Source organism: Thalia democratica, chromosome 9 (assembly GCF_965202585.1).
Source record: "Thalia democratica chromosome 9, ktThaDemo2.hap1.1, whole genome shotgun sequence".
In the NCBI taxonomy this organism is placed as follows: domain Eukaryota; kingdom Metazoa; phylum Chordata; class Thaliacea; order Salpida; family Salpidae; genus Thalia; species Thalia democratica.
The window spans coordinates 31,405,879-31,433,872 of NC_139173.1; the positions used below are offsets into that span (position 1 = coordinate 31,405,879).

The 27,994-nt window shown below is 26.2% G+C and overlaps 1 protein-coding gene across 2 annotated transcripts; it reads right to left on the bottom strand.

Annotated features, from left to right (window-relative positions):
* Window positions 1-6,312: 6,312 nt before the first annotated feature.
* LOC145844459 (kinesin-like protein KIF9) lies at window positions 6,313-27,397 on the bottom strand. 2 transcript variants are annotated; one of them, XM_082951864.1, is made up of 22 exons: window positions 27,311-27,397; window positions 26,176-26,276; window positions 25,553-25,660; window positions 23,846-24,007; window positions 21,997-22,126; window positions 21,535-21,645; window positions 20,632-20,753; window positions 20,241-20,333; window positions 17,459-17,596; window positions 16,845-16,919; window positions 16,258-16,380; window positions 15,559-15,648; window positions 14,237-14,422; window positions 12,603-12,799; window positions 12,022-12,297; window positions 11,211-11,322; window positions 10,153-10,249; window positions 9,381-9,471; window positions 8,294-8,382; window positions 7,434-7,540; window positions 6,740-6,826; window positions 6,313-6,484 (listed from the first exon to the last, which is right to left on the bottom strand). In XM_082951864.1, the coding sequence occupies exons 1-22, from the start codon at window positions 27,327-27,329 to the stop codon at window positions 6,374-6,376; spliced, it is 2,625 nt and encodes an 874-aa protein (XP_082807990.1). In that variant the 5' UTR covers window positions 27,330-27,397; the 3' UTR covers window positions 6,313-6,373. The 2 variants fall into 2 exon arrangements, with proteins under 2 accessions (XP_082807990.1, XP_082807989.1); XM_082951863.1 differs by having other exon boundaries at window positions 21,535-21,648.
* Window positions 27,398-27,994: the final 597 nt, after the last annotated feature.

Sequence of the window (27,994 nt, forward strand, 5' to 3'; positions counted from 1 at the left end):
TACTAAGTATGTAAACTTATGCTCAGTGAAATAATTATAATGACCATTTAACTGATTCCTGTTAACATTTTCATTTTACTTCTTACCACACTGTGTTTAAGCATATGTAGTTTGTTTTTAAATAAACGTTGCAAACACGTGTACTGTACAGTGTACATTAAACACATTGTACGATATAATGTATTTCTAGTTATGTAATACTTTGTTAACTAAGCAGTTTTTATTAAATTTTAGTAATTCAAGCTAAATTCAGTATGACATTATTTTTAGATTTTTTACCGTTTTTTAGTAAAAATTATAAAATGTTATAAGTTTGACTTGTATAATGAATTAACAACACGTGAGTTTAAATACGGTTATTCTTCATCTTTACAAAACAAATTTTGTTGTATTGGATTAGCTAAAGTTTAATGATAATTTTTATATGATAAGTTCTACTCAATTAAATTTTTTGCAAAGAAAAATGAAATTTCATATATTTATTCTGTACATATGTTTTTGAAATAATATTTTTAAATATTTATTTTTTTTTTACTTTTTAATTAAGCCTTTACTAAGAAAAAAGTATGTTTCTTGAAATTTTTGTATAAATTGTTCGAAAAAAGATAAGATATCACATTAAGCTATAAAAAAGATAAAAGAACATGTGTACTTTGTATTTGAAATTTTATCTTTTTGTTATAATTTTTAAAGCATTTGTTTGCTACACTGTGTATTAAAGTTGTCTAAAGTTTTAAACATAAGAAAAAGTTTTTTATTATTTTATGTTAAATTACTTGAAACTTTAGTGTTTTTGATATACATATTATTCCTTTTCAATTTTCTATGCAGCTGTGGTGTCATGACATTTTTGCTTTTGTTCAAGTTAAAGAAAACATTAGGTTATTTTAGGTAATAAAAGTAGCTTTGTCTGAATTATTTATTAGAAAATAGCGATAGAAAGTTATTAATAATTATGTTGCCAAGTTATTTTTGACCTTAGAACTTATACTTGACAAAAAGTCAAGCTGAAAAAGTAATTCTAAAGGGTAAACTAGTAATTTTATAATTTAATACTTAATATTCTAGATCGTCTAGCTTCAAATTTTCTTATATAAATTAAAATAAATAAACATTTATTAAAAAGGTTTGAATATTTTTGTGAAAAAAAATAAATGGTTGCTTTTTGGTCAGTAAGTTTTTTTTTAAACAGTTTAAGTGTTTTAAATACAAATTTAATCAGTTAAATTAAACAAAAGCTTTAAAATCTTTGTATTTACAAATATGTTTTAACTATTTCTATGAACAGTTTCTTATGTTTGTATAACTTTAAGGAAACAGAACACCGTTAAATAAAAAAAAGAGGTTTTTACTAAGTGGGATTAAAACTTGTGTTACATACTTAACATTTGAACTTCTTAACCTTTCTTGTTCATTTTTACATCATTTTAAATGTTAAGCTGAAAAAATATTTCTTTTAGTTGTATAATTTTTTTTTTAAGAAAAAAGTTGGCAGTGTTTTTATTATGTTTTTTTTTTGCTTTACCTACAAAGTTTTAATTGGTTGTACAACTGTTCAATTGATATTTAAGGTTTTTATAATATTGCTTTAGTTGTTATTTTTATTTTATAAGGAACTACTTAAACACTTTAAGATAATAAAATTTCTCAATATTCATTTAATACTTAACATAATAATTGACTAAATTGTATTGTAATATATAAATTAGAGGATTAAAAAAGAGAACTATTTTTATATACTTCAATAATTTTTGATGGCAGTTTGTAACATACTTTTTTTTTAGTACTTAATAAACTTGTAGCAAATTTACATTATTCAATAGCGTTTGTTTGTATTTAAAATTTTTTTTCTTGTTTAGTAAATTTTTACGCTTTTTATGTAGTATTTTTAGAACTAAGCGGTTTTTCAAGATAAATTGTTTTGAAATTTATGATAAAAGTTAAAGCACAATTTGAAAAAAGTTTTTAAAATAAAATTTTCCTGAAATAAAAGTTACTAAACAATCAAAGTATACTAATTTGAAATAAAATATTGCATAAAAAAGCACTATAACAGAAAAAATTTGTAGACAATAAACTTAATTAAAAAAAAAACATTGTTTTAAAACACTGTTCTAAACGAAACATCATTTTTTAAACTTCGCATTTAGCCTATAAACACGCTCTCAGCTTAAAACGAAAAAATAAAAGAAATTCTCCTGTGTTGCAATTAACAGCACTATTTAAAAGCTTTCTGTCGATTTCATTGTTTTCAGAACAACAACGCACAGCACAAGTATGCGACTTTAAGAACTGATAAGTTTTTTATTTTATAGTGATTTGCTACTTAAGTTTTTCATTTGCTCATTGCTCAAGGAGTTTTGTTTTTAACGAGTTTGATTTTATACTTTTGATGTTTAATTGATGTTAATAGTAGCAGTTTGAAAAGTAATTTGTTAACAGTTTGATTTGATAAGAATTAAGTTTTGGACTATTGTATTTTTTTTTTTGAATTTATTATAAATAAAGTTTGTTTTAGCATTACTAAACAACTTATGTTGAAAAAGTTTTCAACAGATATTTTAATTAGTTTTAATGCGTTTGATTTCGATAGTATAAATTCTTGTTTTTAAGTTGAAGTCTTCTATTCTAATGCTTACATAACATCTGATAGTGCTGTAATTTAAAGTATTAGCAGTTTTGTAGTAGCTAGTGAACTAAAAGGTTATGTTAGCTTTAAAGAATTAGTTTTTATACTATTAGAAATGTTTTTGTTTAATCTTTTGTTAAAGGTAGCTAAAACAGATAAATAAGTAAACTATTTTGAATAGTGTTTATTAGTTATTTTATTACTTAAAAGTTGTTTATTCTTTTATTGGCATCAAAAATGATTTTTAACTAAATAGCATTTTTCAAATGTTAGAAAATTTTATGAAACAAAATTTTCAACTTATAAAATGTTGTTACTTTTTATTAGACAATATAGCTCATTTATTTGCAAAAACTTAATAAGTTTGTTTTTTCTCTGCCAATTTTTTATGCTCAAGTAAATAAAATTCCAATTTTTTACCAACTTGTTGTCTGTCATTATACTTGTGTGGTTTTTATTTCCCAAATGGTTTTGAGGTTTTACATCAATTAAACTGTTTCATTACTATCAAACATCGATTTGAGTTTTTATAACTTTCAAGTAAAGTTTTGTTATAGTTTGTATATCTGTTTAAAAAGAAAGTTTGTCTATATAGCACTTACAGATAAGCAATTAAAAATGTTTTGTTTGTTTGTAGTTTTTAAAATCTTATATTTGTTTATTTATAGTTTGTTTTGTTTTTATTAATGGGTTAATTAAACAAAAGATATAAAAAAGTCATTTTGTAAGTTTAATTTTTTTAGCTGTTATTTAAAATGTTGGTTAAAATTAGATTTTTAATTAGAATGAATTTTTGTAAGTAATATTTAGTTGTTTTGGTTTGAAAATTGAAATATGTATAACTGAGTTCACTTTTTTAGCCACTAATCATTAGAAGTAAAATATTTTAACATCAATCAAAGTTAAATTAGCAATCTTATTTTAATTAAATTTTGTAAACAACTGAGAAAAAAGTTTAACTTATATTTATTTTTGTTTATGCCTTTTGTATGATGAGTTTCCAGTAAATTTTGATTAATATTATACTTATGCATTATGTTGCATTTCATAAAGTGTTATTTTTAAATATGATTTATGGTGTCAAGTAATAAATTACTGTTGTTTAAGATATTTTTCTCGTGCTAATAACTTAAAATTTAGTGATTATTTTTGTAAAGAATACCTATTCGTATTTTACAGTTGCTAGTAGAAATATTTTTATTCTTAAGTTCTGCATAAAATTTTGTTTATATTTATGCTTGCAAGTTAAAATGAAATAGTGATAGATAAAAACAACAGATTAGTTATTTATAGAGTATAAAAAAGTAAATAATTTCATTTGTTGTTCTACTAAACAGCTATAAAAATTTATTCCGGACAATTTAAGGTCTATATGTTTGCATTGAAAATATTTCACTAAAATAACTATACTTTAAAAAATGTCATATAAGATCAATATAATTTTTTGTAAAAAAAAAGCACTTAATGCTATTTTCAATTTAATTGGTCAATTATAGCATCGTATATAAATAATATGTTGTTTGTATTTTTCTTTTAAGAGTTTTTCAAATTTGATTGATCCATTAGTTAGTTATAAACTGCATTTTATGTTTAAAATAATTATATACTGCATAATTTATTCTACAATGACTTCATGTAAGATACAATAATGTTTTTTTTTTTTCATTATTTAAATACCTTTACTAATAAGTTTTACGAGTAAGTATTATTAAGAAATTAAATTAACTGAGTGTTCTGTATTATTATTAATTATTCTACAAAATATTTATCATATATGAAAAGGAGAAACTTTAGCTCATTTCTATTGCAAAAACCAAACTATGATCCTAACAATTTTTTCAGCCCACATAAATAAGCATGAGCAAGGAAGCGAGTTACACGATGGACAAGCGGAACATGGAAAAACTGAGCTGCAGCGTCGTGAACGTTCCTGAAGTGGAGGACAAACTGAGAAAGCTCTACCTCAAGACAGCCACCAGGGAAAAGCACCTTTCCAAAGCGAGGCCCAGGAAGGTGTCCTTTTCAGACGCCAGCGAAAGGAACGCGAGCGACGCAGAGAGCGTAGGGAGCAGCTACTATGAAGAAGAAGCGTGTGAACAGGAAGAAGAAGTACTTTCAGAGGGTCACTGCAGGTCCAAGCACTCCAAAGGCTCTCTTAGCAGACGTTCAGATCGAGAAGTAGCTTCCAATGACGATGCCAGGTCGAGGCGTTTTAAGGCCAAAAAAATCTCCGAGCCAGAGCAAGAATTAGTGTTTGCTCCTGAACAACTTTGCCCGTCTAAAAGCAGCTCGAAAGGCGGGAATAATTCTGAACCGAACGACTACTGCGAATCTCAAAGACACTCTAAAGGCTCCAGGAGCAGAAAAGTCTCCGAAAAATCTTGCAGGAGCTTCGAGTCCAGCTCCCTTAACGTCCCGTCCATCTCCTCCGAAAAAAGCTCCAACCATTCGAGCGTCTACGAATCTGAAAGTCCGAGAACGCAGACGAAGAACGTGCGCGGTTCAAAAAGCCTTGGAAATGGTAACCGCGATCAAGTTAATAAGTCAAGCCCAAAACACATGTACAAGAGCAAGTCAAACGTCGAGCATTACTACAGAAACGGGAAACCAGCAAACTTGCTGCGCAGAGAAACTGACGCGAACTTCGTCCGCAGGGACGAGAGACCCGGAACGTCACGGACGTCAGCGAGGGGCAAGCCCTCTAGCGGCGGCAGCAGCGAGACGTTGGCCACCCGAACGAGCCGCAGGCCGAGGATCAACAGCCGCGGGGACGGGAGCGAAGTCTCAAGCCTCAACCACATTTTGAACGGGATGCCGATCTACGAGAGGACCTTTTTGAACTTTTCGCTGTTAAAGGAAACTTTCCAGACGAAGTTAGACAAGAAACAGCTTGAAGCCTTCAAAATTTGGTTCAAGTGCGTGGAGTACCAGTTCATGAGCGGCAAGAGGCAGATTGAAAAGAAGAACAGCATAGTGAAAAAGTTCTGCAAGAAGGACGACATTTTCAAGATGGGGCTCGCGGACAGGAACATGGCGGTGCACCAGGGGATTGAGACGGTGAAGCAGCACGCCTTCGTGCCTTTCATGGGGAAGTTCGTGGACTTTGTCGGCTCCAACGCGTACAGGAACTTAAGCAAGCATTTTTACAAGTGAGTTTGGAAAAAGTAAACTTTTTGTTGATCAATTATGTTTTGAACTGAGGAGTTCTTTGAGCATTCCTAGCGTTTTTATAACTGCATTTCATTGTGAGAACTCAAGCTTGTTGATTTGTGTTTTTGTTCGAAAATTTTTTAGTACAATTCTCAATCTTTCCCTAGAGCATATTGAAGTTTATTTTGAATATATCATATATAAGTAGTAAATGAATAGTACATATTTTTGTACAAAATGAGTGCATTAACGGAGTTTACACGTATTATATTTATAATAAAATACATGACTTAAACTTATATTTTATTTATGAACTTTTATTTTGTGCTTGATTTTATTGATATGATAATTTTTTGTTAATTGTATGATAAATATTTTTTTAAATACTGCGACAAAGCTTAAAGAAAATAACTTGATAGAATTTGTTCGGTTTTTTTACTTGGATTTTTTTAAAACTACTGCAGTATTACTAAGTATTTTCTACTAAATAAAAAGTCTATGATTCACAGTGCTTTATTCATAAATAAAATACATCTTATAAAGACAAAATACACACACATATCTGCAATACAATTGGCTTGACAAATTAAATCACTAGTAAGTAGACATTTCGTTGGGGGGTCGGTTTTTCACGGTGACCCGGGGAATCCCAATGGGCATGTTTTTGGCGGGCTGCGCTTGCCTGTACGTCCTTTCTAACATTTTCTGTGGAAATTATAACTTGTTGTAAAAAATAAGCTCCTTTCGTGAACACAATAACAATATTTAAAATAACATGGGTCTTTGAACAACTTTTGCTAGTCAAGTTATTAAATGCATAACTTAAAATGTAAATAATGTTACATACAAAATTTTACCAATATATATTTATTTTTTAATTAAAAAATATACTGATATGTATTTATAAATATTTAATACTTAATATTTTAAATTTTTTTCTTATGCTTGTTTTCAACTTACTCTTCTCTTAGTGCGCAGTTTGGCCTGGTTAAATATAGCTGCTTGTTTGCTTTCGGAAGAATCTTGTTGAATCTGCTCGAATCTTTCCTAAAAATATTTATAATTTTTTTAGTGGGTAATTTATTTTACTTGTTGCTAACAAAAACCTGAACAAATTCAACTGTTTTTAAACGTACAGTTTTATGAGCATGAGTTTTATGTGAGCTCTTAAAATTTTTGAAATAAATCTAGTGTTAGATGTCAATGAATTAAATCTTTATATTTTACTCCAAAGAAATACATAGTGCTTAAGACTTTACTTCATAATCGTTAAGCTGGTAAACTTTTCAATTATACAAATTATTGTAAGCTCTGTTAATTTATTACACAATCATTTTTATCAATCGTTAAGCGTTATTATATTTAAGATAGTACATAATGCTAAAATTTTCTATAACATAATTAACTATCATATAGATAATTTTATCTATGCCTTTTCATTTTATTGAAAGTGATTGTATAATGAATTGAAAGCGTTATAACACCTTTAACAGCACCAGTACACAATTGCTTTGATTCTGAATCACACGCTATTTAATTCATATTTTTAAGTCAAAAGTTCATAGACAACCTATTGATATAATCATATAAGTAAACTACACACAAATAATAAATAAACAAAGTAGTTAATTAAATAAGAATAAATAAAACAAACATTTTCGTCGACGACGTACAGTTCGGCGGGGGCGGTGAAAGTGTTAGGTGCGTTTCCGGTTATTTCCCCATCCTGAAGAAACATCTCGTTGTACCAATTGTCGAACTCTGTATAGAAAGTAACTCAACTTTATTGTTGGGTGGTGGAGTAACAGTCAAATGTAATTTTACTGCAGATCGAAGAAAAGTTTTAATTGTAAAAGTTGTAAATCAACTTTGACCACAAATGGGAAAATTAATTAACTTTTGTATGAACTTTAATCTCGTGCTAACGTTTATAAACAATGCAATTTGCAATGCTTTGTTTTATTTTGAAGGTTATAAAAGGTATCAATCAAGAAAGCTGAAACACTGTATTTAGTAACTCGTGAGCAAAGTTCTACTTAATCTAAACTTTATTGCTGTTGAATTGATTAAAACTTGAAAGATAAGAAAAACTTATGTAAGTTTTGATAAGGCCATAAAGTTTCATAAAAGTCACATGACAAAGCTTATATTTTTATTTAGAAAATCATTTGAACTTATAACATCAAAGTAATTTTACAATTTATTTATGAAACCTTATTATCCATAACATTTTGTCTAAATTTTATGGATAATAAGGTTTCATAAATAAACTGTGAAATTACTTTGATGTCATAAGATCAAATATTGTTTAGATTGACAAAAAGTATTTTATTGTTCATTATAATACTATATATGCACAAGTAAAGTTTTCAAAATACAGTTGTAAAAAGACCAGAAGGTAAAACTTAAGTATTGTTATAACTTCTTAGAAACTTATTTTGTAAATAAACTTAATATAAATGTAATGTATACACATAAAGTAAAATTTCTTATAAGCTTTTTAATAATATTCACCTCTTACTAATCTTTCTCTGCATTGTTTAACTAGTTTATCGCAATATTCAACTTCTGCCTTGGCGTTCTTCAAACCGTTGAAATCTTTCCTGCGAAAACACATTAAAAAGTCGTTTAGATAAAAACCACCTGTTAAAAGAATAAAGACAAAGTGTGAGATAAACCAGCGAAGAGTGAAAATTTGTTTTATTTTGGTGAAAGTTGTGTTTTTTGTGAAAATTCAGTGCTGTTCGCGGTTTAACGAGCCGCTAAGTTTGATTTGTTTACGAAACGCAATAAAAATAATGATTTGTCGAAAACGTTGCACAACAATGCTGTTGAATTTATTTTTTAAAAGTTCTGTTTAGTGTTTTTTTTCTGATTTTAACATATTTTTTAATCAAAGTTTAATGTGGTGTAATATATTGTTGACTATAAGAAAATCATTTTATGACGTTGTAAATTTATTTAAATAATTAAATTATAAACTGTTTAATAAATTTAATTTATCAAGTTGTGTAAATTAAAACTAATGAAGTATAAAAAATACTTAAAAATATAACTTACTGCTTTTAAAACGCAAACGAGTTTATAGATTGTAAAACTTTATTTTCATACATATTATAACCTGAATAAAATTTTGTTTAAACACATAGCTATAAAACTTTACGTTTAAAATAGCTTCATTGTATTTTTTAAAATAAATGATTTAATTATCAAAAAGTATATGTTGACAGAACCTAGAAAATTTAAATAAATAAATATTTGTTAAAACTTTGGCATTGATATATAATTTTAAATAGTGTCTTTGTTTAAAAATTAAATATGTGTTAATCGAATTAAAGCGTGAACTCTTTTTGACAGCGTTTTAAGTTGTAGTAAATACTGTTATATTTAATCCTGTAAGTTTGTATTATAAATACATGTTACATTGTACAACAGTTTTGAAGCGTTAGATAGTCTTAGATCAACTGAAAAATTTATTTTATTGTTTATTTGTATACGCTAAAATTATAAGTAAAAAGCCTTTACAAACCCTATATGGACATATAAATTTACAAATAACAACGTTAAACTGTTATTGCTATGAATTTTTAATATTTCAAACCTGTAAGCTTTCTTGAGCTCATTCAGCTGACTAATCAGTTCATATTCCTCCTCGTCTATTACCATTTCACCATCTTCGTTCACAAATTCCCCTAAAATGAAAGTATAAGTTGATATCACACGTGACTGTTCCATAACTTTTGTTTTTTAATGAAGAGTGATTTTCAGCAAAAAAAGTGGAACGTTTAATAAGCATAAGATTCAGCTAATAAAACTGGCAAATTTTTTTTGTCAATTAAAAAAATAGAAGTTTAAGTAATATAATTAGCTATGCTTATAAAGTTTCTGCGAAAGTTTTTTTTTCTGTTTTACAAATTATTTTTTAAACATCATTAGCGGAAGCTTGTTTAACAACAAAATATACGTTTTACAACTAAAAATAAAAATAGTTTATGGTTCTCACACTTGTATTATACACATTGAAATCTAAAAAGATATTTGTTGTTAATTAATTAAGAAGCTTTAAGTACAAATAATACAGTGAGTCATTTTTTTCATATGTTAAAATAATTATAGTAATTTTTTTTTAATCAATTTAAGTAAAAAACTATTGCGCTCAACTTATATATTTGAAAAATAAACTTGTGTAATTACAGTAGAAAAGGAGTTAGTACTAAATGTTATCAGCTGAGTTAAATTTATCTAATGATAGCTAAATTTGAGCTGGCGTAAAGTTATTTAAAAATTTTTGTGTATACAATCACGTTTACCTTTATTAAAAAAATTGTATTTAGTTTAGAATTAAATTAAATAAACTCATAAATAAAGTGAACCTTGTTCGAATCGGTCTTGCCTCTTTCTGTCAAGAGCGATTTTGGCGCCATCTATCATGTGTTTGCTCGTGTTTACTGCGTGGGCTAGGTCTCTCACCTACATATATTTAAAATTATTGAGTGGGAAAATACCATATAAGTCAAAGCTTAACTTTTCAAAAATTTAAAGAAAGGACAAGGTTTGGTTTTTGTTTATTCAGCAGTCAAAAAACTTAATTGACCATTTGATTTATCAAGTGGAAGATATTATATGTTCAAAACTTTTAACAAATAAAAATAATCTTTCTAGTAAAAAGTTAAGTTTTTAGACCCAAAATAAAATAACTTCGATGGAATTTTTTTTAAGCTGTAGTTATGAAATCTTAAAAGTTACAAGTAAAATATGCCGACTTAAAAATTATGTAAACAAAAAAACGTTAAAACATGTGTATCATTTTATATTGAATAACACAAAAAACATGTAAGTGCGTTTAAAAACCACAAAATTTTTACGTGTAAGCCAACAGCGGTTTGAGTAATTTTTATAAACGTAAAACTTTTTAACAGAAGAAATAAATCTTTACATATAAGGTAAGCTTTTTTATTTATTTTGTGTTTATGCAATTTTAAGTTTAAAATAGTAAGTTACACAAGTTTACAATAATTTCTACAAAAAAAGAGTTAAATTTTTCTATTTAAAAAGTTTAAATTTAATAGGTTTGATTTTTTAAAGAAAAATTACTTATAAAATTATATATTAATTTTATATATAAAAACACCAAAAAAATTCAGGGTTTTAAAGCTAGAAAAAATTAAAATTTCTGTAACCATTATAAATCCTAATTTTTCAATGACTAACATTAGTTTCATGTACCTTGTAGATTTTTTTTAAATCTAAATACAAAGTATTTTGATAACAACTTTAATACATTTATTCTCCTGATTTTAATTACTTCTTAACTTACGTTTCTCCTTCAAAAACCACTTTCAAACAAACGTCAAACTACTAGGTCATACCAAATATCTGAAATATTTTGCGATTTGGCGTTTCTACACATGTATCAAAACAGGAAAATTACCTCTCTCTTTTTGCTCTGGAGGATGGTTTTGTTCTCGTTCAATATCCTCGCAATCTCCTGACCCCTCTCCTTCTTGAACTCCTCGTACGCCTCCCCTCTGTTCGGAGGAGTTCTGTGAAAATAATAATTTGCTTAGTGTAACTTTATATGAACAAGTTTTCAATAAGGTTCAGCTATACTTTAAGAAATCACTGCTTTGTGTATTAGACTGTCAGTAAAAGTTTGATGACAAATTACTTTTTTTGGTTTAGATTAGACACTTTAAAGTTTATTTTTAAAATAAACAAGATAACACACACCTGACGTTTGAACGACTTACAATTAAGTTTTTTTTTTGTTTGAAAGAAGGAATATTTTTAGCGGTAAAAGTGTCCAAGTAAAAACAACGAAATATTCTTTCGGTATAAACATTTTGAACTTGTTTTAAAAATAAACTTTAAAGTGTCTAATCTAAACCAAAAAAAGTAATTTGTCATCAAGTTTTTACTGACAGTCTAACACACAAAGTTTTAAAGCAGTGATTTCTTAAAATATAGCAGAACCTTATTGAAAACTTCTTTATAAAACTTTATTAAACTAAAAATTAGTTATCTTAGGTGTTTTAAGACTTGTCTAAGAAAAAATCAATTTATAGAATTTGCAAACAAACTTGTTAGTCGGCTTAACAAAACCAATCTTTCACAAATTAAAATATCTTAAAATTTTCAAGTTAAACAATAAAGGTTAATTTTATAAAACGAACTGATTTCATACTTTTACTTGGCATCTATCTAGAACAGCTAGAATTTATTTTCTCAACTTAGGTAATTACCCGGGTCTGCTCATCTTGTTGTTGACGTCGATCTCGATGCTCTCGTTGGACGCCAAGCTACCCTGTTCTTTGGCGCCACCTTGCGGCTGTTCCTTCACCATCTGCGCCCCCAAGAACATTTCCCTGGGGTCGGCGCTGCCCCTCTTGCCCCCGCCACCTTGCGGCTGGTTTTCCAGGATGGTCTCGCGCCGGTTCTTCAGCTGGTTGGCCTGGGGCGTGCCGCTCATGTCGGTCACGGACGCCGTCGAGCCCGCGTTCTGCGGCTTGCTGTTGCCCCTGGTGGTGAGAAAACAATCACGTGTTAGTGTTTGTTTGAAAAGAAATCGGAAAAACTTGCAATGCTTCTAAAATTAGAGCTGATTTGAAAATTCGTGTGAGGTGTTTGATTTAATTTTCTAAAGTTTAGTTTCAGCATGCAAAAACAGTATTGCTGGTATAAGTTATGAAATAAAATCAATCGTCAATGTTAAAGAAATTATTTTTGAAAAAAAATTGTTTGAAAACTACTATAGTTTTGATTTAATTTAAATCATCCATAGGTAAAAATTTACAAGTACTTTAAAGCACTTATTTTTTCTAACGTTTTCCTCTTCTCGCTCTTACGGTCCTTGTTCTTCTTGTTGGACTGCTCTCTACCGACACCTTGCTTCTTGGTGGTGTTGCCGCCCGCGTTGCTGCCCCTCATCACGCCATCTGGCGACTGGTTCCCGCCAAACTGGTTCAGGTTTCCCCCGTCGGAGTTGGACGTGTCGTAGTCCTCCAAACTTATTCCCAGTTGCTGTTGTTTGAAAAAAAAAGTATTAAAATTTGTTTTATTAATAAAAACTTGTAAGTGTAAAATTTTCTGAACTAAAAACTTGGTTATTTCAACAGATTGATAAATAAAAAAAGTTTTTAAATTTTGAAAAGTTAACGAATGTGAGTAGAAATATTTTTGAGTAAAAAAAAGATGAAAATAGGTAAATACTGTATAATTTGATTGAATACATATTAATTCTTTTTAAAATCTAATCAAGTTTTACTAGTTTTATACAACTTTATGAATTTTATTTCTAAATAATATTTCAAAGTGTACAGATTGAGTTTGCAGAAAACTTTATTTTCTATACAATTTATTTTAACTTTTTAAAAAGTTTAAAAATCACAACTCTTAATTTGAAAATTTTTTAATGATGCTATTTATCTTAATTACTAGCAAATACTAAGCAATAAATAAACCAAGTGTTTGTTATTAACTTTTTTAAAGTAAATCACTTGCTTTTTAAATGTCATTATACAATAGTAAAAAAAGCACTAGAATATTACTTAAACAGTAAAACAAAGTACATACAGACAAACCTTTTTTTTAACATGGATATTACTTATGTAATTACTTATGATTTCTTCTTCATTTAAATAAAATCATTTAGTAAATAAGTTTTTAACAAAAATAATAACAACACAAACGTATCCATACATTTTTCATTCAAATAAAACTAAATCAGTCATAAATTTGTGGTGCACATCGTTTTAAAGCTATAAATAGAACATAATAAGTAGAAGCAAAAGTAAAAGACAAACATTTTTAAGCAAAATAAACTGTGATTTTAATTATAAAGTAAAATATTATCAATTTAATAAAAGTGGAAATTAAAATAAAAATCCTTAATTGTATTGCACAGACTAATTTAGAATAAGTAATAATTAAAGTTTTCAAGTTTCTGCAGTATTGCAATGTGCACTAAATTAATAAAAGGTAAACCGAGTAAATAGTAAAAAATATAAAACAATAATAATAACTTTTGACAAACAAATACTTTTTGCCGCAGCATCTGAGCTTGATTTACTCTATAAAGATAATTTTAGTTAACTTCAAATTAGTTCACCTACAAAAAAAAAGAATTAGTTCTTTTATTGCCAGTTTAAATGTTGTTAATACCATTGTAAACAATTTTTTTTTTTCAAGTTATACTTAAGTTTTTACAATATAGAACTACTTGCATTTATAAACAATCACAAATTAATTTTCTCCGATATCAGAATAGTGAATTTCAATTTAGTTTATTTACATAAAAAATAGTTCCAGTTAGTTTTTAAAATCAGTATGAATTCCAGTAATAATAAATTTGAAAAAACACGGTTGGAAAAGTTAAAGCTTAACTCGAACAAAACAAAATTACCTGTGGTTACAAACGACCACAAAAAGTTTTTAGTGTCACAAACATTATTTTCCAACCTTCTGAAGAGTCTGAATGGTGTCGGTGTCCGACCTGTCAATCAGGAAGTACTGGTTCCTGATGGACGCCATCAGGTCCTTCTCGATGTCGGACGCCACCTTCCTGAACTGCCTGAATATCTGCTGCAGGTGTCGCATGCTCTGAACGTCCACGTCCGACGCCTTGCCGTCCAGAAAGTTGCGCACCTGAGAAGAAAAAAATTAAAATTAGAATACATTATGATGTATTTACATGTTGCTATACTGAAAAAATAAGTTAGGAACAAACAAACTTTGTAAAAAACAGTTTAATTTATAACTAATTTCAAAGTTTTTTTTTTTATTACAGTAAAGTTCTTAAGTATTTCGAAAAAAGTATTTAAGCGAGAAAACAAAAACAAGTGGCAGAACTTTTAGTGCCTTGAAAAAATAAAAACAAAAAAATAGTTAAGAACTTTACTGTAATAAAAAAAAACTTTAAAGTTAGTTATAATTTAAACTGTTTTTTACAAAGTTTGTTTGTTCCTAACTTAATTTTTCAGTATAGCAACATGTAACATTTAAGGATTTAAATTACATAGTTACTAGGACTATGAACACATGTTTTAAAATTTACTTTGTTCATTAACAAAATGAAATGAAGTGAATTAAAAATATTTAATTACATTACGTTGCTTTTTATATAACTAAAAAAACTAAAAGAATAAATAAAAAAACTTTGAGACTTTTTTGTACACAATTTCTTTACAAAATTTCTGGACCTGCTAAAGAATTTTGAGCTTTTTTTAGATTTATTTTAATCATAGTACAGTTTTGATCATATTAAATACAATAAAACAGAACATTACAGTTATCTTTTGGCTAATTAAAAATTATTATTACGTACTTTAATCCTTAACGTAATCCATAAACTTCTGAATCAAAATTTATGATTTTTGTTAAGTAATAAATTATAAATGATACTTTTAAAAAACGTAACTTTTTTTAAATTTATTTTTTAAATCTATCAAATGAAACACCTAAAACTAAATTTATACATGAAGAACGAGTTTTAAAAAGTTAAGCAAATAACTAATAGACTTCAAAAAAATAAAAAGTATTTTGTAACGTAATTGATAAAAAAATACTATTTAACAGTTTAAAAACTTTAAACTAAAGAGCAACCTTCTTTTAGAAAGTGTTTTAGAACTTTAAAAGCTTGAAAGTAAAATAGCATCTATCAATTTTAAAGTTGTAATAAGTACAAACACAATCTTCAGTTGTCTGTGAAAAACTACTGAATAACTTTTTAACTTTAATACAATAAAAATACAATACACATTGAAATGAATGTTTCTTACTACCTGTGTTTTTATATCTACAATTTGGTGTTCAGATAACGGTTCATATTCCGAACTATTTCGATTCACTATGGAGTCATGCATACTTAATTCCTGTTAGAAATATTTAAAAAAATTAAAACTGAGCAAATAAAAGAAAATCATAAAATATCATGAGTGTTTGTTTAGTCGCTATCAAGATGTAAAAAGCACACTTAGATTTAACTTGTCGAACATAAATCTTTGAAGATAAAAATACACAAAATCAAGTACAGACTTGTTTTTTTGATATCTTTCATACATGCAAATTACACAGTATTTTTGTTTGTCTTAGAAGTTAACCAAAATCAAGATGATGAATTTTATTTTCTATCTAATTAAAGATGGAGTTTTAGAAAAATAGCTTAGTTTAAAGTAAGTGTTAGTTAGTTAGATTAGACAGCAAAACTTACTAAGAAAAATAACAGAAAACAACTATTTAAAGAAACAAATTCGTATGATACTATATAGTATTTTGTTTTTCTGTTTAAATCTTAATTCAAAGCATTTATGAAAAATAAACATATAACATTGTAATTAATAAGTTGAAAATTAATGTAAAAATTACAAAATTATTAATAAAAGTAAAAATTTTAATAACCAAAAAATTGAAAACACAAATAAACAAACAGGTTATATAACTATCGTCTAAAAAATAAAAACCATATATACAAACAAACGAACCAGTTTGAGCGCTTTAACTTGTTCTGAAAGTTCGTTAACTTGTGCTAACGGGTCACACAATTCGTTTGGTTGCGCTTCAACTGGTATCCGCATCATGCGCGCCCCAAAACGTAATGTGGCTATCTGTTAGTTTAAAAAAAAAATTTGAAATATTATCGAATACTTGAAAATAGCATATAAATAACTAAATAAAAAAATTAATTAAGAAAAATTAATTAACAACAAATATTATAAAATTACAAAATGCTTTTTATGAACTAAGTTATATTTCCTAACTAAAAATAACACGACTTTTTTTTTTCTAATATTGTTAAGTTTTATAAGGCAATGTAAAAATTTAACCTGCTTTTTAGTTTGCTTTTTAAGTTCAAGTAAACACTTAAAACTTTTAAATGGCAAACAAGTAGTGTATACAAATGAATATTTACATAGTATTGAGCATAGTTATCTTACATCTAAATACATAACTTTAATTCAAACTTTAACTTTGTCATAGCATAATGAAAAAAACGATATATTTCAAATAAAAACTATTAGAAGTTATGTATGAAGTGGCAAATGTAGTTAAACAAATTATTAAAACAAACAGTTTCATCCAAGTAGTCCTCATCGGGGTAGACATTACAAATCAGCACGGTCGGACACTTTCCTCCCAGTGAATCCTTTATAGTGTTTGATTTAATTAGAATACTAGTGCGAAATAAATTTTAAAGATAATAATAACTTTTTATAAACAACTTTATAAAATCTAAGGTTTACTTTTCAAAAACAACATTAATTTCAATTTATTGCTAATCAGAGCACTATAGAAGTTAAACTGAATACAAAACAGTTACAAAGGTTATACTATTTTATAAAAGAACAAAATGACAGCTATATTATCATGTAACTTATGATTATGCTTATTTGCTTTTTATAGAAGCGTTTTCAAAACTATTAAACACTTAAAGAAATTGGTAATTATAAGCATTGTACAACTTATATATAAAGTAGAGTTCAAATTTTGCTCAAATAAAAAATAATTTATTTACAAAACAAATTATTAAAGAATGGGAAAAAATGTTTCATTATAAAATTAAAAACTTAAAACATAAGCACCACCAAATAACAAGCTGTACATATTAAGGCAAAATTTCTTATTACTTAATCAGTTTATTATCAATATTACTGACTGTTAAATTTATTTAACAAACATCCAAACCTTTAGGGCGTGAGTGAGTTTGGTCTGCCTGAACGGGACGTGCGTCCTGAACTTCTCAGCCATGGCGGCCACTGTCTGTTCCAAGTAGGACAGGGACTTGTTGATGTACAACGCCTCTACCTTCGTCTGACCCACTGACTGTTAAGATAAAAAATATTTTTAACACGACGTAAAAACATTAGACATAATAAAAGTTTATTCAAACGAAAAAAAAGACCAATTTTTTAACTTTTCTTTAGTTATTTTCATCTTTAAAACTCTTCTTAAAATTAAAGGTAACCAAGGTATGTTAAATAAACTTGTGCGCTAGTTGTTGGTAATTATTAGTTTGAAAAATAAATATCTATAAAGTTTTTGTCTTGAATTTAACTTAATTTATTGTTTGTAAGTGTAGAAATCTTAACTAATAATTTATTAGCTATTTGTAGAAAACAAAGGTAAAATGTTTTTAATAAGATTTTTCTGCTTGTTTTAAATACAGGGTTGCCACTGGTTTTTTTGGAATGTCTTCCAGGTTTTCTGAATTTGTTGAAGGCTTTATTAAGTACACTTTTTTGGGACAATATTTAGTTTAAAGTTAAGTTTTAGGTTAAAAACTGTTTTAAGTAGTATAACAACACTGAAATGATACTGTAAATCTACTTTAGATAAGTTTGTCAAGAAAAAAAATTAATGATGACAATTTTTTTAATCTATATGATAGATTTATCGTGTCAAATCAAAATTTTACTACTTAACAATGAAAAATTATTCAAAATTCCAGGTTTTTTAGAGATACTTTCAAAATTTCAGTTTTTTTTAACCTAAATTGTCTGATTCTAGCCTTTTCTAGAATTTCAGGTTTTGTGGCAACCCTGTAAATAGACATTTCAACAATTTGGTGATTATTATGTTTAAAACTAAGTAAACTTATTGCATTTTTTAAATTTACATTTTTTTATTTTAGGTAATAAAAAACTAAAATCAAAGCATCCTTGCTACATATACACTGTTATAACTGAAAACATTAACTAAATATTCTTAAAACATCATACTTCGATTTAAATTTTGTATGTTTAAAACAAAACTTTGAATTAAAATAAAAGACTTGAAATAAAAAATTCATACTTTAAATATATTTTTTAATTTTTTTTGTACACTTTTATTAATTTGTGTCTATCTAATAAAACAAAAAAATACTACTTTACAGTTTATAACTAAAACCTTAATAAAAGTTAGCTGGGGCTGAAAAAAAAAATTGCAAATTAAAAAAAAAAACTATTACTATAAACCTAAAAAATATCTTAATAACTAAATTTACCCATGTATCTCCTTGTTTTTGTTTTCGTAGGAATTCCTGTAATTTTATTTATTAAAAAAAAAATGTTTATACTCTTATTACTAAAAACTTTTCAAAATGAATCTAAAACTTATGAAAACTTTCTATAATAAAACCTCTAGTATATATGTAGCAAGAAACTTTTACAAACAAAAAAAAACTACTTTACTAAATGTAACTTACATTCTTGCAACTTAAAAATAGTCTGTTCAAAAATTTAAAATAACACCTTAAAAATAGAACTTTTAAACGTTTTTTTGAAACATAAACAACTGTTCTACTTAAATACTTGTACTTATTACAACAAATTTATAACTCTTTTTTTTATGTCGAATATAAAAGAACAATAAAAAAAATGGTAACAAAGACTTGTTCTGTTTAGTTTTTTATCTCAAACTTTTGTAAAAAATAATATTTTCAAACTAAAACCTTTTCTTTAACATTATGTGTTTGAAAACTAAGTTTTAAGAATATTTGGCTCACTTCAGTGTAAAAACTTTCAAAAAAGTAAACAATTTTTATATACACAAAAAAGTATTAGCTACAACACTTTGATTTTAATATCTTATTAACAGTTTTTACCTAAAAGTATATATACCTTAAACAGAACCTATAAATGATTTAAACATAAACTTATAAATTTTTAAACTAAACTCTAACTAAAATACTTTTAAACATGTAATAAACAAAACAAACTGAATTGATCAATAAGTTTTAAGTATGGTTTAGTAATTTTATTGTTTTAACATCATGGAAAAGAAAGTAAACTAAAAAAATTAAGATGGTATAATTCTAATAAAAAGCTAAGAACAAAATTAAAAAATATTTTTCAAGTTTCTGCTATCTAATTTATGATTGAAGGTACTTTGGAGTAATATATGTTATTACTAAAAAATTATAAACATTATAAAAAAAATAGTTGTAGCTTCAAATGTTTATTCAACCTAAATAGAACTGTATCTCTCGGTAAACATTGTCATATTTACTATATTTTCAACAACCGAAAGGTTTTTACGTGCACCAGGTCCTAAGACCAATTGTTTTTACTTTTTTTGTTGTTCAATAAACTAACATTCATTGTAAAGCAACTATTCTTAATACATTTAAGCTGCAATTGAACAATAAAAAACCCACAAGTTACAAAGCATCAACAAAACAAAAAAAGAAGCAAGAAGCTTAGACAGTTGTCGTGTTAAATTTTCATTCTATAACTACAACAGAAGGTCACCCCCGTATTCTAAATACTAATCTTTATAAGTTCTTTGTCAAATATACTTTTTGTTTTTAATATAAATTTCACATTTAGTTTAAAACTTCTGTTCAAGTTATCATTTTCTAATATTTTCCCTAACAACAAGCTAATTGAAATACTGCACAAGAATCTTTTTTTAAAATTTTATCTTTCGTTTCATTAATATTTAAATCAAAGTATCTTTTAAATGTGGATTATGCAAACAAACTTACGTGTGTTTTGTTCAGCCTTTCAGAACCAGCCAGGTCGACCAAGTTAAACTTGCTGCTGATATATTTGGCGTTCGATTCGGATCTTGACCGCGACTTTAAGTAAAGATATGTACAAATAAAACAATTTAAAAAATTATCATCTGCTATGTTAACCAGAAAAGTTAAAACTGTGCAAAATTATATTTAATCTATTTAATAAGTTGAAGCACGTACATTAAGATATAAATTTTTTATTTATACAATCGTATATGAGCTATATATGAGAGTCACCCAAAATTATAAATTCTTACAACAACATTAAAAAATACGTTTAAATATCTCAGGCTTTTATTTATCAAGAGTTGACTGAAACGTGATTATGTAAAACTTATTTCAACAACTCATCGAATACCTCAATATGCACGGTGAATATGCAGTGGGATCTTGAGGAGTTTTTGTTGAGAGAGTGAGCCGCAATGCTCCTGTTCGTTTCTCCCTCGAAAAACAAGTTCAAGCAGTCTCCTTCGCACTTCGCTGTTGAATGTATGATGGTGATTTATTTACTTTGAAAGACACTTGATAGTAAAGATTTTTTATCTTAATAAAGTTATAACTGATATAAGTGGTTATAATGTTTTTTTTTATCTCAACATTTTTCCTATGTACAAAAATAAATATAACTTTAAGGTGTCTTCTTATACTTCGAAAATAAGTACTTTTTGTAAGTTTTATTTGCTCAATTGCTATAAGTAACTATTTACAAAAGCTTTAAAGTGATAATCTAAAGTTCTTGTACAATACTCTAAAATAAAGCACATTATAATCGTAGACTTAAAGCTTTTTATAATTAGTTTCTATTAAAAAGTTTCGTTAATTTTCAAAGTTATTTATAATGTTTGTTATAGATGTTGCACAATTAGATATTGATATAAAAATTAATTCTTAATTATGAATATAGTTCAACACTTAGAAAAAATCTATTTAACTTTATATTAGTAACAATGGATAAAAAATCAAGTACAATTTTAAGCATTTTGGAATACTTAACCAGTGGTTCCCAATCTTTACAAAATCTGTGCACAGTAGATTGTTTCATATAAAATCTATGCACACCTAGTACTCATTAAACTCTAAAAATATCTGAGACTTTTTACTGTTTAAAGTTTTAAAATTAAAACCCTAGGCCAAACTACCTACACACAAACTCAACATTGTTAAAGTCCAAGGATAACTATATAACTCACTAAAAAGGACTAGTAATAGTGCTTAAGCTTTCAAAAATTGAAGCAACCTTATTATAACGTAGTTTACGTACCTGTATGACGCGACAATCCCTTGATAAACACGTGACCGTCTACGTCATCGATGAAGGTCAAATTTCCCCCTTTTGCTGTGTCGTTATTGCGCAGTATGTACTTCTTGTTGTCTGCTTGTGTGAATGTAAAATTTAGTTCAAATTTTGTTGAATGTTGTAATTAGTTACTTGAAATATTTTTCCAAAATTATACATATTTTATATTTACTTTATATTAAATAAGATGATGTTTTTGAACTGATATAGTTATATGTTAGTCTTAAAGCTACATCTAAACATTTTGAAATTTTCACCTTAAATTAAAAATAAAACTGATATTTATTCACATAAAATCTTTTTAATCACAAAAACTAAAACATTTAAAACATACATCCAATACCAGTGTCGATAATTTCAAACAAAAAGTCGTAATTTATAAAGATGTCATTATAAAGTCGTAATTTTAAACAATGAAAAGCTAACAGGGAATTTCGTTGAACTCTGCGTCGGGTAGAGTAGCAAGCAAGTCGTATGCTGATTCATTGTATATTTCCATGTAGGATATTTGTATTTTGTACGATCTGTCAGAATGTTCCTCTACTTGTTTGAATATCTATCAAAAATTATAACTCATTATTGAACTGTTCAAAAGTTATTCACTTTTATTAATGCTTTCAATTGAGATCCGAAAGAAACAAGTCCATTGGAGTATAACAATAAGAACAACTTGCAAAGTACTTGATTTAATAAATCAAAAGTTATCTTCAACTCTTTATCTTTTATTCTTTAAAAGGATTACATGGCAATTCAAATTCGGAAAACTAAAATTCTTGGAAAAATTTTCAAAAGGCCACAAGTCAAAAATAATTTATATTTGAATAAAATAAAAAAATTAATATTTAGGTCTTATTAATCCCTACAAGCCAATTTTTTTATTATTTGAAGAATTTTAAATACTTTTTAAGATAATTGAAAACTATTTAGAATTATTGTATTTTAAAACTTATATTAGCCATATCTAAAATTGTATTTAAATTTTTTCAAAAAGGAAAAAATGGCTTGTAGGTATCAATAATTTTATTTTTACTTTTATTTTATTCAAACATACATTACTTTTTGAGTTGTGACCATTTGAAATTTTTTCCAAAAATTTAAATTGTCGTGCATCCCTTTAAAAGTACTCTATTGTAATATTATTCGTATAACACAGAGAAACGTGCGTCAGTTCAATGAAATAATTACTTTACAGATTGCTGTTATTGTAACTTTTGACTTATTTAAACAGAACTTAATTGTCAGTAGAATATTCAATATTTACATAAGCAAAAGTATTTTAAGTTTAATTAAACTATATAGTTTGACACACCTAAACATAGGTTTAAAATCTAACTAAAATATTTATAAGTTTAAAACTAATTATTTCCAAAGTATTGATATGTTTTTATAAAAAAACGCTCTTAGAGTTTAGTTGTAAACTTTCTGTTTCATAAATTATTGGACTTATCAATTTAAGTTGTTTTTGTTAAGATAAACAAAATTCATTATTGTTAGAAAGCAAAAAAAAAGTTTTGTTAACATTTTACTATTTAAAAGCTAAAAACTTTAACTTTTGTAAATTTTTGCAGAGGAGTTTACACAAGAAGAAAGAATTAAGATATCAACTTTTTAAAACATAACTCTAAACTAAAACAATTAAAATATCACAACTAAAAGGTTCAACGAATTTTCTCTAAAAATTTAATTAGAGTATAAAACTATTGATTTTTATTTTATCTTAAACTCATGCTTATTAAAAAAAAACTAAAATTTAATATGCAGAAAAAAAAAAACTTTTTTTAATACACATGTGTTTAGTCTATACTTAATAAAATTGAACTTCTAAATAAGCAAAAACTTATTGTTCAGAATATTTATAACAAAAATTGAAGCGTATCTATAAACTAAAGATTACATTTTTAAAATTACTGTAAAATTTGCTCAAACAATATTCTATGGACCAAAAACCTAATAATTAAGTTTAAAAATATTTTATTAAAAAAATTAAATAATTGTGCTTAAAACTTCTTATCTAACCAAAATACATTGCTAAATAACACTTATTTTAAAAGGCTATTACTGAAAAAAAAATTGAAATATTAGTAACAATTTTTTTTTAATTTAAACTGTCCAAATTAAATATTTTAACCTTTTTTTTAATATCTGAGAAAAAAATTGACATAAACTAACTTGAGATAAAACTTGAAACTAAACTTTTTATCTAACACTTAAATGCTTCTTAAAGAGAACATACTTTTAACAGAAAATGTCTTTGTACCAAACATTGACTACTTACCTTAGACAAAACCCTCGGTATGATTCCTCGCAACTTGTAATTTTCAGTGGCACCTGATATAGTGTAAGTCTTACCGGCTCCCGTCTGCCCATAAGCCAGCAATGTGCAGTTGAAACCGTCCATCGCTTTCTCTGTCATCTTCTCTACCATTTTCGAGTATACCTGATACAAATATATATTTTTAATGATAATAACTGAAAAATTTGCCTACCTTATAAGCTAGTAAAAACGTTTTTCTCACAAAAACCGTTGTGTTTTATTTTAAAAGAATACTGGTACCGACAATGTCTTGTGGAGAGCTACTTAGTTTAATTGTTAGTTAAAAACACAATTAATATTTTGTATACAATTTTATTTACAGCTGAATAAGCAAATTAAGTGTAATGATAGAACACAAAAGTAAAACATATAAAAAAACAGCAAAATGAATACAAACAAAAAGTTAGTCATATGCCCGTTAAACAACCAATGATAAATATCAAACTTTATCTGTTGTTGCAACTGGAAACACAATTAAACTTCACGTCGGACAAACGGGAAATGCATTCAAATAAAAGTACTGAAATCACAAACAAACATTCGCAAACAAAATGTTTTCAACCAAGCTATCAACTTAAGTCTAGATCCAAAAAGACAACAACTTAGACTACAACAATAAATGGGAACATTAATCAGAACAATAGCTAAACTCAATTCAAAATATGATTGTAAACTATGTACATTAGAAAAGTACAGAAAAGAAAAAATTATATATCAAAACTAATTCAACAAAAATACAAAGTTTTTTCGTTCATTAAAAAAAAAATTTATAGCAAAATCTACAATATTCAACCTTCAAAAGTCACATTTTAAATAGATGCAGCAAATGCAAAAACAGTTTTCAATGATATATAAATTTTAATATCAACTGATTGTTTATAATTAAGTTTGTATCAACTTGTGACTGTTGTGTAGAATCATGAATTTGTAGCCTGGGCAGATTGTTGAGTTTAGCACAATTATTGAATATTTATACATAATTATATATAGGCTTATAAATTTACTTAATGTACACTGCACAGCTTCTTTGGTAGATTGAATACTGAACAAATTTATTCAATTTAATTTTTCATAAAATAAAGCTTACAAATTTGTTATGGATTCTTACTTGCATTAACTTATTAATGATTCTGAAGATAGTTTGTTGGTAAGTCATTGAAGTTGAATATATGTTAAAAATGTATTGTTTTTATTTTGAAATTTTAATTAAAATAGTTAAAAACTAAACTTGATTAACAACATAAACAAATATTATAACCTAGAATGTATAAAAGTAGTTTAAAAATGGAAAATATTATTTGAGTTATAATAGTTTACGTCTTTAAAACTATATAAAATTTCAAAAATAGAAGAAGTAAAACAAACTTTTATAAAAACTATCATAATCTAAACTCAAAGCAGATAAACTAAAGCAGTAATATTTAAAATCATTTTTTCAAAAAAGAGCTCTATTTGAAAAGTTTAAAGTTTACCTTAAACTTTATAAATGTTTAATAATCATTTCGAACCATTTTAATATTCTTTCTAAATATTTGAAATCTGGAGGTCAATAGCATTAAATGAGATTGACTTTTAGCACATTTTTATATCACACACCAAAAACAATAAATAAATCAAAGTTGGTTTCAGATATATTTAACTTCTAAGATAAACAAACAAACAACTAACTTCTTCCTGTGAAGCATTGAGAAGAGTTCCGTCTACAGTGAATTTGAAGTGCTCGGGACTGTTCTTCAAATACGAGTTGTCGTCTTTCCTTGACTTGATAGTAATGCTCTTAAATTAATTTTTATATAAAAGTATTTAGAAAAACAACAGTCAAGTAAAACTATTTATAAATAAGTTAAGAGTCAATTACACAATATTGAATCTTTTTTTTTGTAGGGATAATTTTTATTTGCTTTATATATGTCTTGAAATTAAACAAATTTAGTTTAATATTTTTAATAAAAACGGAGCCAATATCTTCTCAAACTTGCGTAACACAATAAACAAACATTCAATGAATTTGTATATTGATATAAAGCTTTGTTTAAGTTAATATTTTCAGATGTAAATTAAACTAAAAAAAACACTCAAACATTTTTTGTGAGTTTATAAATTTTTTAAATATATATTTTTAAATATCATGACCATTTTTTAAATTTCTTGGTGTTTTTAGTACTTAACTACCAATTAAACTATAAAGCTGTACACATCAAATCTAAGTATAAAAATAAAACTTAAAAACAAGTCTTGAGCATTATGTAAAACTCTTAGTTTATAGTGAACTAAAACAGTAAAAATCTAACAGTTCCATCTTTTGAAATGGTGAGTAGGTCATGGGGAAAACGGTCAGTTGGTTTGAATCGAGCATAAACTCTGATTCTGTTCTTTGGCATCTTTAAGGGTACTGTGAAATTTGTAATAGTCACTCATATGTAATTTAAACAGTATTAATTAGTTTAGAAAGTATTTTAGTATTAAAATTTTGTCTTAGACTTTTGAATTTCTTTAATCTCTTTATACAACAACTTATTTTAGGATTGGGCAATGTACACTGTACAGTATTAAAATTTAATAAGCTATCTAAAAAGTATAGTAAGCTTTTAAATAAGTAATTTACAAGTTTTGTTTAAAAATTACATAAACACAAGTCTGATTTGGTTATAATTTGTTTAAAATTCAAATAATAAAAATCAAGTTGTATTTTGCAAGAAAAAATTATTACAGGTGGCTACTGGTTTTATTGAAGTTTCTTCTAGGCTTGTTGATGTGTAGTTTTTAAAGTATGTTTTTGTGTAACTTTTATAGTTGAAAAAATTAATTTGTTGTAATGATGTTTTATTAGTATAAAATTACAGAAAATATACTAGCAATTGAAATTGAAATACTATAAATGTGTTTTATAACAAATAAGATGTAAAATTCATATGGTCTTAAATTATTTTTACCAATCTAAAGTTTATAAAAAACTGATCAAAGTTCCAAGTTTTTCTAGGTTTTTTCAAAAAGTAGTACATATAACAATAAAGGAAAAAAAAGCTATTTTAAATGTGATTTTAGAGAAAATGTTTCATGATAACAACTTTTTTTTATCTACATGATAGATTTTTCGTTTCCAATCAAAATTTTACAACATAGCATTTCAAAATTGTTTAAAAATCTGGTTTTATAGTGGTTTTTGTTTAAAATACCTTGTTTTTAAGGGTTTTTTTCAAAAATTTTCAAATTGAAGGTTTTTCCAGGATTCTAGGTTTTGTGGCAACCCTGTAAAAAGCAAAAATAAAAATAGTTACATAATTTTGAAGTATATGCTTATTGTTATTATAGAGCTAAATACCTTAAGTTAAATAAACAACACATTATGATTATTTCAGTTAACCAATAAACACCATTTGAATAGTTTCAAAAAACAATTTAACTTAAAATAAACACAAAACTTACTTTCTTTTTTTTCAGTCATGAACTAATTTTGTTGTATGGTATCCATTCCTAATAAAAAAATTAAATAGTATTAAAGTGTAATTACTTGTATAGTTAGGTTTACTTGTTAAGCCTTGAAGTCACCATAACAACTTTTACTAGTGTATCATATCCGGGTATTTTTTTATTCTTGTATAGTTAAAAACTTTACTTTGGGATTGACGGATGATAATAACAAACCATAAATTTTCAGGCATAAGTTTTTTTAATGTAAAAAATTTTGATTAATTTAAAAATATAAAAAAAAAATGTTTTTTTCAACAAGAATTACTAGAGTTTAAGTTTAGTGTAAATACTCTAGTTTATAGTTCTTAAACTCTTTATTATCTAATCTTAATGTAATGAGGTCGAAAAATCAAAAGTTTAAAAACTGCTATTTTTAAGAGAGCTACTTTTTAAAAACTCTGTTTATAAAAATATTTAGTAGAATGTAAATGAACGAATTTAAAACAGATTTGTACAAGCACAGCTAATCAATAGACTTATAAGTTAATTCTTTTTTATCTAATTAAAATAAAAACTTGTAAATAATATAATGCAAACACACTTAATTCTGAGTGTTTATTATACAATTTTTTTAAATTTTATGTTTCAAAATTCCTATAAGTTTTTCTAAAGTTAACAAGTCAAGTATACTAAAATACA

Bases quoted from the DNA above. Each gene is read 5' to 3' on its own strand.
- LOC145844459 (XM_082951863.1), bottom strand. The intron at 11,323-12,021 runs GTAATTACCTAA...TTATTTTCACAG, and splicing joins AACAAGATGAGCAGACCCGG to AACTCCTCCGAACAGAGGGG. The intron at 9,472-10,152 runs GTTCACTTTATT...CTTTCATTTTAG, and splicing joins GCAAGACCGATTCGAACAAG to GGGAATTTGTGAACGAAGAT.